Source organism: Hordeum vulgare, chromosome 4H, assembly GCF_904849725.1.
Source record: "Hordeum vulgare subsp. vulgare chromosome 4H, MorexV3_pseudomolecules_assembly, whole genome shotgun sequence".
Lineage (NCBI taxonomy): Eukaryota > Viridiplantae > Streptophyta > Magnoliopsida > Poales > Poaceae > Hordeum > Hordeum vulgare.
Window position 1 is genome coordinate 76,699,355 of NC_058521.1, and position 16,690 is coordinate 76,716,044.

Consider the following 16,690-nt stretch of genomic DNA (forward strand, 5'->3'; position numbering starts at 1 on the left):
CTGTTATGTGTTCTGCTTCTGTGAGGTTGGTTGAGGTCATCTTGGGCTATTGCTGTTTATGCTTTGCTACCTGAACTGTATGACAGAATGAGGGGAGAGAGTTGAGAGATGTCGTTTCTACTTTGTGAACTGTAATTCTGGGTTCCGTTTCCATGAAATGGAACCGGTGTGAGCCGCTGTTGATAAAAAAAAATGATACAGCGGATAAATGACTACAAGATACAACAAAAGAGCACACATGCACGAGATTTTGTTTCTTCAAACCCACACCAAGCTACTCTAAATCATAATTACAGGAAATAAAATCACCTGTACAAAAATAATAGCCGGTCCAAAATCCGTGCAGCTACAGAGGCTACAAACCAGGGACAACCTCAGAAATAATCTGAGGAGGCAGATGTCTGTAAACCATGTAATTTTCTACAGTGCAACGAATGTGCATGTTTATGGGGCTGATTTACATCTTAGCGCGGACAATAATATTGGCACCAGGTGAAATTAGCCATGCTACATACTGTCGTTCGCCGGTCTGTTTGACCATACAATCTCTATCTCTAGTGTTCTTGAGCCATCCTTACCACCGTCATGGCTGAGGCTGAAGAACCCACTGTAAACTCCCTCCGTGACCACTTTGTCGATCTGGATGGTTACTCTTCCCAGGGTTGACTGAAGCAAAGGGTTTGAGTTTAGACATAGGAGACTAGAGACAAGAACCAATAAGAAGGAATACAAATTAAGAAGCTACTACACCATACCTTTCCAAATGTATTTTTGCTTTTGCACAAGATGTACAGCTTCTGCCCTTTAGGGGGGATGTCGAATAACCAAGTGAATCCCTCGTTCCATACTGGGCAGATGCTCTGGTTAACCAGCTGCAATAAACGCAAATATCAACAATCACAGGCGATAGACATATCAACTAGAAAGTAAGTATGCATATCCAACAAGGATACAGTGATATCCACTTTAATTTACTGATATCCAATTCCGAGACCTTGTTCTAAGTCTTGCAGTGGTCATTTCACAGAATTACTGGGGTGCAGAGCAACACGTGCATCGTAGATGAATTAAAAGTGCATCATGGAAGAACTTACCTTGGTTTGCCTTGGAGGACCATTTCCTATTTGCAGGCAACAAAATGCATTGGTGCTCCCCATTGTCTGTTTTAAGTTATTCCCACGTAAGATGGTCACGGTCAAGCAACCAGGCAAGCAATGCAATAAGCTATCAGCTCTGTCATGAAAACTGGGAGGACAGGTCTTCATAAGCATCTGTAGTACAGGTATAGCCTCAGCTGAAATAAGAGACTGGGCCTTAGCAATGTCTTCATTCATTTGGGGCCAAGATTCTTTGAGCAAGCAAAGGGTGTCTAGCACACTCTCTTGGGCAGCCTCGTTTCCATCCTTCAGGGCACAAACCAGATGAGGTATGCACAATGTTGCTGCCTCAGAAAACCGGACCTTTCTGAAGTTGCTGAATATCACATATATGGTCCTTAAAATAACTTCATTGATAGATGATGTAGAGAGCAGCTCTCTTTCTAAGGCAGCTGCAAGAAATTGCAGGCTAGATTAAAACATAATTGTGAAGGGATATATCGTAATTAGTACTTGCAACTTCATTATTTAATGCATAACACATCTGATCAATCAGTTGTAAGGGTCAGATAATGATTAATAGCTTTGTAACTATGGGATAAAAATTAGTTTAGACGAGAGCCATCAAGGACAAAAAGACAACAGAAAAGATGTTTTGTTTTCAGAGAGAAGGGTACAACAATTACATATGAACATGAAAAGCAGGCAAATGAAACATCAAAACTCATTCAAGTAGAAAAGGCAGTGACTAACCAGTGAGAGAGCGGATGAGCTCGTTAGACACATATTCTTGAAGTGTATGATTTGAAAAAAGATACTTGATTAGCAGAGCAGCCTGTCCTGCAATGTCTACATTTGGAGACAGAAGCAACTCCTGTACAACCAAAATGCCTCCAGCCTCCGCAACAGCACGCCTGTTTGTCCTGCTGTGCATCACCAAGCTCTGGAGTGCACAAATAGCAACCATTGTCATATCGTCTGTAGGCTGGTCCTCAAGCAGGCTTACAAGAGCACGACAGGCAGATACAGAGTCACTTGCTCTTGCAAGCGCTTCATGCTGGAAAATGTCACCTAGTGCAAGAGTCACCAAAAACTTAGCTGCCTGATTCTTTGATTGAGGATCTAACAGGTATTGTGAGAGAGGAGCAATAGAGTGTTTGGCAACTTTTGTTTCTCGGACCCTCGAATTGTTTATCAGCGCTTCAAGCAATCTTGCTGCAGATTCCTCACAACGATGACTCTTAAGGAGCTCCAACAGTGCACGTACAGCGCCAGCCTCAGCCATGGCTACGGCACACCGTGAATTGCTTTTCTCTTGCACAAGAAGAGCACCGAGAGCTATTGTGACAGTACTCTCTGTAGTGGAGTTCAGCAATCTTACAAGTACAGCCAATGAGACTTTAACATAGTTATCAGAGCTATACCGCAAAACATTGCATAATACAAGTGCTGCGGACTCCCATAATGCTTGACTTGGCTGAGGGTCATCCTGCACAATCACCTTTGAAAGTTCAAATATTCCACCTGCATCTGCTACAGCCTTGGGCCAACTCTGAGATATGTTTTCAAGTGCTTTAACTGCAGTTTGCTGTAAGCTCAAGATACCAATACCAGCAAGCTGCACCAGAGGGACAACTGCATTTTTTGTAGTGATATCTTGTTGAAAATGTTCTTGTTCCAGAAGATGTGATAGCACCTCAGTGCCAAGTTGTTGGATTGCTTGAGAGGGAGATTCAAGAAATGATATTAACGGCTCGATAATTTGACTGGGAGTTGACTTCAATGTTGCTAGACTCTGAGGTTTCTCTAGTATATTCACAAGTGCTTGCAATGCGCTGTGCTGATCCCACATGGTCACGTCTGGCCGACGTAATAGCAAGAAAAGTGGCTCCACCATTTTCGCAGAAGCAGAACTTTTAGCAATGCCACTGTTGTTTGTTAAAATGCGAAGTAACTCGGCAATGGATGAGCCAACAGAAACAGGGACATCCAGAATCATATCAAGTGCATGCTCAATGATACCAGCTTTAACCATGTCAAGTTTGCAGTTTGGACGGTCCTTGCCCAACTTTATGAGAGCAGCAATAGACGCCTCTGACAATTGGTAGTTTGTCCCAGGAACAAAACTAACAAGAAGTTCAACAACTTCATTAGTCGCAGCAATCTCTGCATTGTGCTCTTCATCCAGTAGTCTGCTCAGAGCACAGACAGCTGGTTCAACAACCAAACTAGAGCCTGATGACATCAATGATATCAGGGGGCGAAGACATTCTGTGGCAATCGGTGATGCCCTTATGTCATTGTTCTCAAACAAAACATAGCAGAGCTGAGCAGCATCTTTCTTAAGCTCTAAGGAGGAACTGAAGGATAAAATTTTATAGAGGCTTTCAAGTGTGTTGCCTTCTACATCAAACATAGCTGAAGCCTTTGAGATATTGCCAGCAGAAAGTTTGATCAGAGCACCAAGTGTGGCTTGCTGTTCTATTTCAGTTCCTGACTCGAGCATGTCAAGTAATGGTTGTATAGCTTGCCTAACCACTTCTGTATCTCTTATACTCTCTGAATCAAATAAGTTATGCAATGTCCTTGCTGCACTAAGCCTAGAATTTCTTGAGCCCAAACGTAAGACAGCTACAAGTTGATTCAAAGTGCTAAGTGAGGATTCATAGTAAAGCAGATCAGGATTTTTGTATAAGATCCCTAGGAGATTGATAATGGTAGTTTCAGTTGAGTCTTGTGGGCTTAAAGATAAATACATAGTTAAAGCATCTAGGGCTCCAGCCTCTGCCATAGCAACTTTATTTGTTTCGCTACCTTCTGCTAGTTGAGTCAATAGGTGCAACGCAACCAGAGGTGCACCTGGTTTGTCTGCCATTGGTTTAAGTATATCCACTAGCAAGGGAATGGACCTTCGAGCAGTAGCACCAGTACGAACATCCTCAAGATCAAAAAGACTTTTCAATATTATTTGACTTGGATTCTCTGCCAACTTGAATTCTTCAGCCATTGTAACAAGATTTGGCATATCAGATTCTATCAGTCCAATCATGGCTATAGCACCCACAACTGCACCAGAATTTGCAATAGCGAGCTGTATACTTCTGCTTCCAGTGCAAACCAGGCTAGCCAGTGATTGAGCAGCGAAGTACTTGTCAATAATCTCATCAGATCTTAGTAGTGAAGCTAAAGAAGGTATAATTCGCATTATTGCTGAAGATTGAACTACCACTGAATCCTGAAATAAAGTAGCCAAGAGAAGGGCGCAACTCCATACACTCCCTGAATCTTCATCGTGTTCCTGTAACATGGAGCAATATTTAGAGCTTTGAATTTTTGCATGGAAAAAGAAACAGGAAAATATGGACAGGTAATGGAACTAAGAAAACAAGTATTAGCCAGTTGACCACATGTTAAATATATTGGGACCACGATACTTTTTGCTTGTTCTCAATTCCAGTTGGATAATAAGGTACTGATAATGTGCAACATAATCCGTGCACAGCTGTATCTCATTCTAACTCTAGTACCCAAAACAAATAGTTCCAATCTAGAGCCTATCACAATGCAAACTGCAAAGGTCAAAAAAAGAACATAGACTGACTAAAGTATCAACACCTTGCAAAATAACTACAGTTTATCTGCATGATGTACCACTGGACTTCTATTTATCCCAGGTATTGCAAGCATTGGTGATGAAATTATTTTTATTTTTTAGGTCAGGGTGATGAATTTATTTTGTATGTAAGCAGTAACTTCATATGTGCTGATGAATATGTTTTGCTGATGCAAGTATACACTGATCGAAAACATGCTCATCCTGTAGTAACATATATAAGGTTAAACAATAAGACACGCCCTTAGGAACAAATTGCCGCAACAGACTTGGTTTGGGAACCAGGGACAACGGAAAAGCTCGTTAATCTGACAAATGGGGTTTGCTCCTCAATTTAATCTGCCTAATGGAGAAGCACTAATTATGCTCAATTTTGGCTCCAAATAAAATGAGTCAATTCTAGTGAAACACGATTGCGCTTCATCTCAGCTCGTTAGCTAGACAACAAAACTGGTACTGAACAATTAGCAATTAACTAAGATGATACGAAGTGAAACTGCCTTAATTTCAAAAAAAAAAAAAACTCCATAGATGATCGTATCCAACTAGATCTAATAATGATGTAGCTTGGGGATCATTCAAGAACTTTGGCCTCCTAAAATTGGCAACAATTGAGGTATTTTAGGGACTCAAGCTGTTATGACCGGTACAACGTACCAACGGAGGAGGCCCAATGGGCAGGGTTAATTACGGGCTTAGCCCAAGTTATCTTACCTATCTTAGAGTCCAAGTTATATTAGAGTCCAAGTTATCTAGGGTTTAGTGGAGGCTGCCCTCCTATATAAACACATGTACCCCTTCGATATTAAGCAGACAATAAACAGTATATTCTGTTGTCGTCTCCCTCAGGAGACGAGAGCCCCAAACCCTAGCCACCTCTCTCTCTCTCTCTCACGCCTCGACGACGCCCAACCGCCGGCGCCGGCGTCCCCAACCTCGCAGCAGCAGCCGCCGCCGCACCACTCGCCGCCGCCGGCCACCTCAGGTCCGGCCGCCTCCGGTCCCGCGGCCCTGCGACCGAACCCGCCCCCGTCCTCTCCCCGGCGGAGATGTCCTCGGCGATCCGCGACCTCAACCTGGCGGTCTCGAACCTCCGGACTTTCCTCCAGGCTCCGTACGCAACCCCGCCACCACCGCCTCCGCCGGCGGCGCCCTTCGCGCCACCGCCCCCGGCCACTGTCGCGCCCCAGGGCCTGCCGATCACCCAGGTCCGGTGGCCGCCGTCGCCGTCCCCGCTACCGACGTGGATTGACACGCCGACCTACACGACGGCGCCACTACAGCCGACGGTGTTGCAGACACCCGCCCCCACCTTCGGGGGGTTCGGCGGGTACACTGATCCATACGCCGGGAGCTCCGTGGTGCCGCAGCACTCTCCTTGTGCCGCGATGGGTCGTCACGAGGGCACCTACGCAGCCTCGCCACACGTGCAGCAGCCACCCCGCTTCACCAAGCTGGAGTTCGCCACCTACGACGGCACCGTCGACCCCCTGAACTGGCTCAATCAGTGCGACCAGTTTTTCAGGGGGCAGCGGACCATGGCGTCCGACCGCACGTGGATCGCCTCCTACCACCTCCGTGGCGCCGCCCACACTTGGTACTACGCCCTCGAGCAGGACGAGGGCGGGATGCCTCCGTGGGAGCGCTTTCGCGACCTGTGTCTCCTCCGGTTCGGGCCCCCCATACGTGGGAGCTGCTTGGCCGAGCTCGGTAGCCTTCCCTTCACCACCTCGGTGCAGGACTTCGTCGACCGCTTCCAGACGTTGGCCTGCCATGCGCCTGACGTCACGGCTCGCCAACGCGTCGAGCTCTTCGTCGGCGGCCTTCCCGACCACATCCGCATCGACGTCGAGATGCGCGACCCCCAGGACCTGCAGACGGCCATGTATTACGCACGCGCGTACGAGCAGCGCGCCAACGCCCTGCAGCAGGCGTTCCCGGGCCGCGGCACGCGTCCCCCGACCCGCCCCGCCCCGGCGGCCGCCACCCCGACACGCCCCGCCCTGCCGGCCGCTACTGCGGCTGCCCCCGCGCCGACACGCACCTTCCGGCGCTTGACGTCGGCCGAGCAGCTCGAGCGGCGCCGCAAGGGCATGTGCTTCAACTGCGACGAGCCGTATGCGTCGGGTCATGCGTGCGCCCCCCTGTTCTACTTGGAGACCGTCGACGACGCGGAGGTGGAGGCCCTCACCGCGGAGCTCGACGCCACCACACTCTCCGAGGCCGGCGTCACGACCTACGGGCCGGTCGACGCGACCGCCTTCGTCGTCTCCCTTCATGCCATGGCTGGCATCAAGACGGCAAAGACGATGCTGCTTCCGATGACGATCAACGGGGAGCGTCTCACCGCGCTCGTGGACACGGGTTCGACGCACAACTTCCTGTCCGGGGACGCCATGCGCCGCCTCGCACTCCAACCGGCGGGCTCGGAGAAGTTCAGCGTCACCGTCGCCAACGGGGACCGCCTTGCTTGCCAGGGGGTGGCGCGGCAAGTTCCCGTCCTCATCGGCGACGAGCCGTTCTCCATCGACTGCGTCGGCATCGACCTGGGCTGCTACGACTTCATCCTCAACATCTACTTCCTGTCCACTCTCGGCCCCATCCTTTGGGACCTCGATGTGTTGTCCCTCATCTTCTGGCGCGAGGGCGGCCGTCGCGTTCAGTGGACGGGCATCGGCGGCTCCGGCGCCGTGACTCCACAGCTCCAGTTGATGGCGGCCGCACTGGACGAGGCGCATCCCCTCCTGGCCGACCTCCTGCAGCAGCACAGTGACATCTTCGACGAGCCACAGGGCCTCCCTCCCGCGCGGCCCTGTGACCACCGCATCCACCTGCTGCCGGACACGGCACCTGTAGCCGTGCGTCCGTACCGGTACCCTCAGCTGCAGAAAGACGAGCTCGAGCGTCAGGTGGCGGTCATGCTCGCGCAGGGCATCATCCGGATTTCGACATCGCCGTTCTCCGCCCCGGTGCTCCTTGTGCGCAAGCCCGACGGCACATGGCGCTTCTGCATCAACTACCGCGCCCTCAACGCCCTGACGTCCAAGGACAAGTTCCCCATCCCCGTCGTGGATGAGCTCTTGGACGAGCTACACGGAGCGCGCTTCTTCACCAAGCTCGACCTTCGCTCGGGCTACCATCAGGTGCGCATGCACCCTGACGACATCGAGAAGACGGCGTTCCGCACTCACCATGGCCACTTCGAGTTCCTGGTGATGCCGTTCGGCCTCTCCAACGCGCCGGCGACCTTCCAGGCCCTGATGAACGACGTGCTCAGCCCATACTTGCGCCGCTTTGTGCTTGTTTTCTTTGATGACATTCTCATCTACAATGCATCTTGGGCGGAGCACCTACAACACGTGGCCATCATCTTCAACGAGCTTCGAGCGCATCGTCTTCACCTCAAGCGCTCGAAGTGCTCGTTCGGCACGACCTCCGTCGCGTACCTGGGGCACGTCATCTCGGCGGACGGGGTAGCGATGGACGCGGACAAGGTCGCCGCCGTCGCCGCGTGGCCGATCCCGCGGTCACCGCGGGCGCTCCGCGGCTTCTTGGGCCTCGCCGGCTACTACCGGAAGTACATCCGGGACTTCGGCCTCATCGCCGCGCCACTGACGCGTCTCCTTCGACGCGACGCCTTCTCCTGGGACGAGGAGGCGACTACGGCATTCGAGGCTCTCCAGCGGGCGCTCACGACGGGACCCGTCCTCCAGATGCCGGACTTTGATATGCCGTTCATGGTGGACTGCGATGCCTCTGGCATCGGCTTCGGCGCCGTCCTCCACCAGGGCGAGGGACCGCTCGCCTTCTTCAGCCGCCCCTTCGCCGCTCGCCATCACAAGCTCGCGGCCTACGAGCGCGAGCTTATTTGGCTGGTTCAGGCGGTGCACCACTGGCGGCCTTATCTTTGGGGCCGGTCATTCCGTGTGCGCACGGACCACTACAGCCTCAAGTTCTTGCTGGACCAGCGCCTCTCCACAGTTCCGCAACACCAGTGGATCAGCAAGCTCTTTGGCTTCGACTTCACCGTTGAGTACCGCCCCGGCCGTCTCAACACGGTCGCCAACGCCTTGTCCCGCCGCGACACTGAGGATGTCGCGGACGACGTCGCCATGGCTGGCACTATCATGTGCATTCGCTCCGGGCCATCTTTCGCCTTAATCGACAACATTCGTCGGGCAACTTCGACGGCCGTGGACGCCCAGGGCCTGCGCCAGCGCCTTGACGCCGGTGAGCTAGACGCGCCCTGGCGCTTGGACGAGGGGCTGCTCCTACATGGCCGCCGCATCTTCGTGCCCGACCATGGCGACCTGCGCCACCAGGTCCTGACCTTGGCGCACTCTGCAGGGCACGAGGGCGTGCAGAAGACTCTCCATCGTCTCCGTGCTGATTTTTACATCCCCGGTGATGGCGCGATGGTCCGTGACTGGGTGCGGTCGTGCGTGACGTGCCAGCGGAACAAGACGGAGACACTAAGACCCGCGGGTCTACTGCAGCCGCTGGACGTACCCTCCCAGGTGTGGGCGGATATTTCCATGGACTTCATCGAGGGCCTTCCCGAGGTGGGCGGCAAGTCCATCATCCTCACGGTGGTTGACCGCTTCTCCAAGTACGCGCACTTCATCGCCCTGGGTCATCCATATACAGCCGCCTCCGTGGCGCGGGCCTTCTTCGACGGCATCGTCCGCCTCCACGGTTTTCCGTCATCCATCGTCAGCGATCGTGATCCCGTGTTCACGGGACATGTCTGGCGGGATCTCTTTCGACTGGCGGGCGTGAAGCTTCGCATGAGCACGGCGTTCCACCCTCAGACAGACGGCCAATCCGAGGTGGTCAACAAGGTGATCGCCGTGTACCTGCGTTGTGTTACTGGTGATCGTCCACGAGCTTGGGTGGACTGGTTGGCGTGGGCAGAGTACTGCTACAACACCTCCTATCACTCCGCCCTGCGCACCACGCCTTTCGAGGTGGTCTACGGGCGCCCACCTTCGGCGATGCTCCCTTACGAGCCTGGGACGGCTCGGTCCAAGACGGTGGGCGACTTACTCCACACCCGCGACGACATTCTGGCTGAGGCACGCCAGCGTCTTCTCCAAGCACAGCAGCTGGCTCGTAAGTACTACGATGCTCATCATCGCGAGGCGGAGTTCGCGGTGGGCGATTGGGTGTGGCTGCGCCTCCTCCACAGGACCACGCAGTCTCTGGACCCGCGCTCCAAGCGCAAATTGGGACCTCGCTACGCCGGTCCCTTTCGTGTGCTGGAGCGTGTCGGCACTCGCATACCGCTTGGAGCTGCCAACTTGTTCTTGCCTCCACGACGTCTTCCATGTCGGCTTACTGAAGGCCTACCGCGGGGACCCTCCTGCAGCGACGCCGGCCCTTCCTCCTACTTCGGATGGCCGCCTCCTTCCAGCTTCCGCACAGGTGGCGAAGGTGCTGCAGGCGCAGCAGTGTCGCGGCGTCTGGCATGTCTTGGTACAGTGGACCGGCCTGCCAGAGGAGGAAGCGACTTGGGAGAAGCTCGACGATTTCCGCCAGCAGTTTCCAGATGTTCAGCTCGAGGACGAGCTGTTTGAGAAGGCGGGGAGAGATGTTATGACCGGTACAACGTACCAACGGAGGAGGCCCAATGGGCAGGGTTAATTACGGGCTTAGCCCAAGTTATCTTACCTATCTTAGAGTCCAAGTTATATTAGAGTCCAAGTTAGAGTCCAAGTTATCTAGGGTTTAGTGGAGGTTGTCCTCCTATATAAACACATGTACCCCTTCGATATTAAGCAGAAAATAAACAATATATTCTGTTGTCGTCTCCCTTAGGAGACGAGAGCCCCAAACCCTAGCCGCCTCTCTCTCTCTCTCACGCCGCGACGGCGCCCAACCGCCGGCGCCGGCGTCCCCAACCTCGCAGCCCGCACTTCCATCCCTACAACCTACGTCCGAGACCTGGTAGAACCCTAGCCTCTACCACAAGCAGCCACATTGCCCTTGTTGTGCATTATAAGTGTGAGGCTATCGACGAACACCCATGAAAGGACACAGACGACCTCGAAGGACACCATGAACTCAGGCTAGTATAGTGAGCAACAAGTTGTTGGTGGCACTGCCCTATGGTGATCATAACCTGGCATAGGCTCTTGAGCAGGGTGCCGCTGAACTCATTGGTATGCAGCAGATGGGCACCGGCCAGCTGCTCATGGCATTCACCATGGTCGTCCCCACACCTGTGTGCAAGCACCGCGTTCCAAGGTATGAGGATGCATTCGATGGTCGGTGTATGGATCGACCCACTCCGGTGCAAGGAGCAGCTGGCGGCTGCAGCCGGCAAAGCACACCGCTCGTGCAGTGCAGAACCAAGACAGAGGAAGGGCTTATCATGAAAGATGTATTTTGGCATACAACACCATATAAAAGCATCTGGGTTATTTTTTGCAAAAAAAAAAAACAGCCTCTTCAGCAACAGCAAGACACCATGGCCCCTGGTGTTCCTGCTGACGAGATTCTGATCAGTTTGCACAATAGATCTAAGTTAATTGACCAGTTTAAACCATTCTGCAAGTTGTGTGTTTTCCTATTACATTGAAGAACAGCTTGAGGCATCAAGCAGGTAACATGGATAGAGAAATCTTGGACCCAAAAAGAGTCGAATAACTCATAAAGGAGCCATGTTAAAGTAATCAATGCAGAACCAAAAAAGTGCTTGGCCCACAAAGATAGCATTTATCTTGATGTATCCCTCAACTCAAACAAGCATAGCATTTCAGCGAAGTAAAAGCTTAAATTTATCAAGTGATTGCAGCTGAAGAGACAAGAAAAATGTAATGGCAGCACAATAGAAAATAGAGATTAAAAAGTGAAACATGCACCTGTCGGCTAGCAGAAGCAAGTTTATCAGAAACAATCTCAACACCACCAAGATCCATAACAGTAAGTTTACTCCTGGGATGAGAAGAACAAATTAGTGAGAGCAAACGTGCAACAGTTTCTTCCAGAACCTTCCCTGATTCAGGCACATCCAAAACATCCTGCTCACAATTGAACAAACTCTTCTCTGTGTAAGGTTTCCAGACTTCAATATCTAGGGATGTTGAAGTGGACTCTTGCTTCAACATATCAATGAGTGCAGATATTAGACTCTTCAGATGTCCAGATGCTTCAAGAACTTCAATTGAATGTTCTCTCTTGTCCTTCAACGCAGATATGAGGGTGATTGCACTGGAGATTCTTATTTCCATGTTTGTTGATTCCATAACTCTACTGACAAGAGAATCAATGCAGCCTTCACTTCTGTTTATGTGCTCACTAAGCAGAGAAGATTGGTCCTGACATAGCCTTGCGAGAATTTGAATGGATTTGTCTTGAATAGGGGGGAGCCCAACACTGATACAGCGGACCAGAGGTTCTAAACCTTCTGGGGCTTCAAGAAAGGCAGTCCGCAGAGGGGGGCTAAAATGAGCACCCTCCTTGGTCATCACCATCAATGCAAGCACATCCAGGGGATCCAAACTAGTAACTTTTTCCAAACTGATACCGGATAGACACACCAGCAGTGCATGAATTATAAAGCAGCAGAGTGAGTAATCTGGAAAAACTTCACAGAGGGGGAATTGGTTGAGCAAGTGATAAAGTGACCGTGAAGCACTAATTTTGCCATCTAAACTCCCCTCCTTTAGGACTCTAGTCAAAGCTTGGACAATATTATCACCTAGCGCCTCCTTAGCAATCTGGGAATCTGATAAGAGATTTGCCAATGCAGCAATTGCCGCTTCAGCCGCATCAATGGATGATGTCTTGGCCATCTCTATGAGAGGTTGCACGTCACCTTCAGCTATACATGACATCTTGTTCTTCGACATGGTATTAGCCGAGCGCGAGAGTGCTCCTAAAGCTCGAGCAGATTGTGTTGCCATAACTTGATTTCCACTTGTCAAAAGCTTCATGAATGGCTGAACAATTTCATCAGTTGCTAAGATGTCGCAAATATCCTGACGCATACTGAAAATATCAGCCAACACAGTTGCAGCACATTCCTGAGATTCTTCATTTGACGAGTCAAGAACAAGAACAAGAGACCTAAGCCCTTTATTAGCAGGAGCTCCATTCTGGATTAGGTCTCTTTGAGGAGCCAGCACAAGGACATGCCCAAGAACTGTAATGGCGTGTGCCTTTGAGCTCACTGAGTCACTGAGCAGCAGTGCTAACAGCTGATTGATTGTGGCGGAATCAGCAGACCGTATAAGCACCTTGAGTGCTTTGACTGACGCCTCTTGTCCACGAGGACTGTCACTCTTTAGAAGCCAAAGCAGCGCCAGAACAGCACCAGCACTCTCAACACATGCCCTGATATCATCACTGTGACAGCACAAGTTGCATATGATATGAGCTGCATCCTCCTTTGCCCTTTGAGATCCTGTTTCAAGTAGTTGGACAAGTGGAGGGATACCTCCAGCAGCTGTTATTGCCCACTTACTGTCATCTACTTCATCACTCAAGATAGCCAACAAAGAAACTGCATACTCCTGATGCTGCTCACTGGAAAGTCCAAGTAATGATATTAGCAACTGAACTCCTTCTCTCTTTCCAAGAGCGTCCCACAATCCAAAACCATCACAGCACAAGCTAGTTAAGGCATGAACAAGATGGTCTTGAACATCGTCGGTAGCCATAGTGACCAGCCCAACAAGAACCTTCTTTGCATTTGAGTGATCAAGTCTGCCAGAGAAACATGCATTTGCATATAGACTTGCTAAAGCTTCAAGAATACGATCAAGCAAAAGCTTACTGTCATGGGATTTCAGGAGCACAACCAAAATGCTTTCTATCTCAACAGGATCAAAGAATTTACCATCAGTGCCATCATACACCATCAGCGTATATGCAAGTGCTCCAAGAATGTCAGCAAGGGACACAGCTGACCGGGGTGATTGGCAAAGCTCTCCCAGGTAAAGCAACAACGAAGTGGCTCCACCGCAAATATTTGATAAAGCACAAACGGCATGGCTTTGTAGAGAATGGCAGGTAACCCCTCGCATGCACTCTTTTGAGGGCGCTACAACAGCTCCAATCAAAACAGGGAGGCCGCCTGCATCGACCACAGCTTTCTTTGCAATGGTAGACTTGGAAGATAAGGCCTCCAAAGCATCAGCTGCACTTTCACGAACAGCAATGTCATCATCTCGATTCAGAAGCTGAAGAAGGGCCTTAACAGCCCCAGCAGCTATGATTTTGGGAATGCTATCACTGAAAGCAGAAATCAACCGTGCCAAGAGGGAGGCAGCATTTGACTGCGAAGCAGTATTTTTGGATGAAAGAAGACCGGTAATAATTTCTACTCCACCCGCTTCAAGTGTGGCCTTCCAATAACCATCTTTATCTCCACAGAGATTTCTTAAAGCCCCAGTCACAAAGCCCTCAACTATTCTATCTTGGCGTGACTTAGGATTGAGCAAATCCCAAAGAGTCGGCACAACGCCTTCTGTCACAAATATTTTCATGCCGATGTGATCATCCGAAAGACCCCCTGAAGACACTTCAAAAATAGCCTCAGCGGCAGCCTTCTTTGCTTCAGCAGATTCAGACTTCAAGAGAGAGAGCAAGGGTGGTATGCAACCTCCTAAGAGAACCTTGACACGCAGATCCTCTTCCTTGCAGAGTGCACTAAGCAGGGCCGCAGCATTTACTTTGGCTGAAGATGCCCCGCTTCTAAGGATAGATATAAATAATGGCATGGCCTGAGAATGGCTACCTATCAAAATCCTTGCATCCTTCTTCGCCTTGGCAAGTTCAAGTAATCTTTTGATTGCCACTTCCTTCTCTGGCAGTGATGTCAAGCTACCATGTAGCTGCTCCAGCAATCGAGCAACAGTGGACATTGCACTTTCAGGGTCATCAACTTCTGCAAGATTGCATGCTTCCCTATATAAAGAATAAGCAATAATAGTTAAAAAATTATGAATAATAAAGAGAGGACTAAATGCTTAAAATGAAATGAAGGGTCGCTAGACAAGGATATAGCAACACAAACAAAGCAAGCTAATTTTGCTGATTCCATGAAAACTTCCAGTGTAATAAACATAATAATAAGACAATGAGAAAATTGAGATCTTTTTTTTAACAGTAAAAATTGAGATCTTTTTTTTAACAGTAAAAATTGAGATCTTGTATACCTTGATCTAGAAGATGACGTGGATGGCGCAGGTGAAGTAGGGTCTCGAGAATCTCGAGGTTCCGTTGAGTTGGATATCGGCATGATTGAACAGTTACCAACGTTTACAATCTTAATTGTTTTATATGTCCTCCTGCAAGACAAACTGGACGTATTCAACATAAAAAAGTAATATTGCCAGCTTGTGTCATCAATTTTTCAAATTAACTTACATTATACCAGAAGGGTGGAAAGGTAACCACTTATATGATATAACATGTGGATACCAAGATAATATCATAATCATGTTAATTTATGAGTGCAATATTAAAAGATAGCCATGGTCAGCAGATCCAGTTCTAACATGCAAAAAATTACAGTTGATGTAAATCGTCATGAGGAAATTCAGATCCCAAATTTTTTTACTTTCCGACTTAACTGTCAAAGATGAGAAACAAAATTATCGACCATGATCTATCATCGTATGCCCCAGTTCCATGCAAGTATACTTCAGTGGCGAGATTCCTTGCACACCTCAGCTGCAATGACACCTACGCGGGTGGCACACACTTCCGAAGTGCAAATGCATGTAGCAATTAGCTCCAAACAACCCGAGCAACTGTGTCTAGCTTCACGAAAAAGCACACACTTCCAAAGTCCAATTGCATATAGCAATTAGCTCCAAACAACCCGGGCAACTGTGTCTAGCTTCACGAAAAAGGTGTCTTCCCTAATTTCAGCAAATTTGAGGGAGGACAGCCCCCAGCGGCAGAAGGTGTTGCAAATGCCAAAGAAAAAAAAACTGTCGACCAGAGCTGCCAATGCACGGGGATAGGAACGACCATACTAGCAGTAAACGAGTTTAAGACAGGCGTGAGTGCAAAATTGTACCATTCCACGTGGTGGGGAGTTCAATTACTCCTGAAATCCCAATAGAGAGTGGCCGCCTCAACCGAGCACTGTTTATTTATATTACACAGACCATGACCCAGTGAAAAGCACGCCTTTTCTACAGTATGGTAAGATCGGACCATGGCCTTCAAAACAAGACACTATAATGGCTAACTAAAGGCTGATGAACAGAGAAACAGAAGAGCGGGTCGCGACAGAATTCCTCGAGAATTACTCCCCCCCGAGCGCACCTAACTACGGCCTGCCCCAGATCGCTCCTCGCGCCACTGCGGAGCGACAAGCGACGGCGGACCACCACCCGATCACGCGAACCACCCGAAATCCCTCCGCCCACCTCCACCGCCTCGCCAACGGGGCCATCGCAGGCGAGATCCCGACCGCCAGGCTTCAACGAAAAGCAACGCGATACCCCCTAGAACCAGCGCGAATCGCTCGGAATTGGGCGCCGCCACGGGCAGGCAGCAGCCCCCTGCCGGGCGCGCCTGGCCAGAGATCGACGAACGAGACCGGGGGAGGGGGGGGGGCTCACCGGCGGCAGGCGAAGACGTCCGGCGGCGAGACCGAGGCGGAGGAGAGGAGGAGGCGACGCTTGGTCTCGCGCCCACTCGCCCACTGTGCCGCGCAGTGTGGGTGTGAACTGTGAAGAGAGAGAGAGAGAGATGCGAAAGCTTTTTGGAACAGGGGAAGTGGGGAGGGAGGGAGAGAGAGGGGTGGGTCTTTTGCGGATCACTCCCGTCATTGTCGCGTTATTACGGCAGCGGACATGGACGGACGCCTGGGCTGTGTCAAGTGGAAATTAACTGCGTTCCTCTTTTAGTAACGGGCAGATCGCTGTCGTACTACGCAGCGGTAGTGGAAGCATTTACAGCACCTTCAACCGTGTCAGTAAGTAAAATAGTCACTGTTTGCGTGAAGTTGGGTCAGAAA

At 50.3% G+C, this 16,690-nt stretch overlaps 1 protein-coding gene across 2 annotated transcripts; it reads right to left on the reverse strand.

Moving 5' to 3' along the window:
- Window positions 1-248: 248 nt before the first annotated feature.
- LOC123447934 (protein CELLULOSE SYNTHASE INTERACTIVE 3) lies at window positions 249-16,468 on the reverse strand. 2 transcript variants are annotated; one of them, XM_045124668.1, is made up of 7 exons: window positions 16,293-16,468; window positions 14,874-15,005; window positions 11,574-14,622; window positions 1,851-4,395; window positions 1,095-1,549; window positions 756-872; window positions 249-666 (listed from the first exon to the last, which is right to left on the reverse strand). In XM_045124668.1, the coding sequence occupies exons 2-7, from the start codon at window positions 14,954-14,956 to the stop codon at window positions 508-510; spliced, it is 6,408 nt and encodes a 2,135-aa protein (XP_044980603.1). In that variant the 5' UTR covers window positions 14,957-15,005; window positions 16,293-16,468; the 3' UTR covers window positions 249-507. The 2 variants fall into 2 exon arrangements, with proteins under 2 accessions (XP_044980603.1, XP_044980604.1); XM_045124669.1 differs by having other exon boundaries at window positions 14,874-15,017.
- Between the last annotated feature and the right edge of the window lie 222 nt (window positions 16,469-16,690).

Excerpts from the sequence above, each read along its gene's own strand:
- LOC123447934 (XM_045124668.1), bottom strand. The coding sequence starts at position 14,956 with ATGCCGATATCCAACTCAACGGAACCTCGAGATTCTCGAGACCCTACT. Across the intron at positions 14,623-14,873 it reads ACGTCATCTTCTAGATCAAG|GGAAGCATGCAATCTTGCAG; the intron begins GTATACAAGATC and ends TTCTTTATATAG. Across the intron at positions 1,550-1,850 it reads GCTCATCCGCTCTCTCACTG|CTGCCTTAGAAAGAGAGCTG; the intron begins GTTAGTCACTGC and ends AATTTCTTGCAG.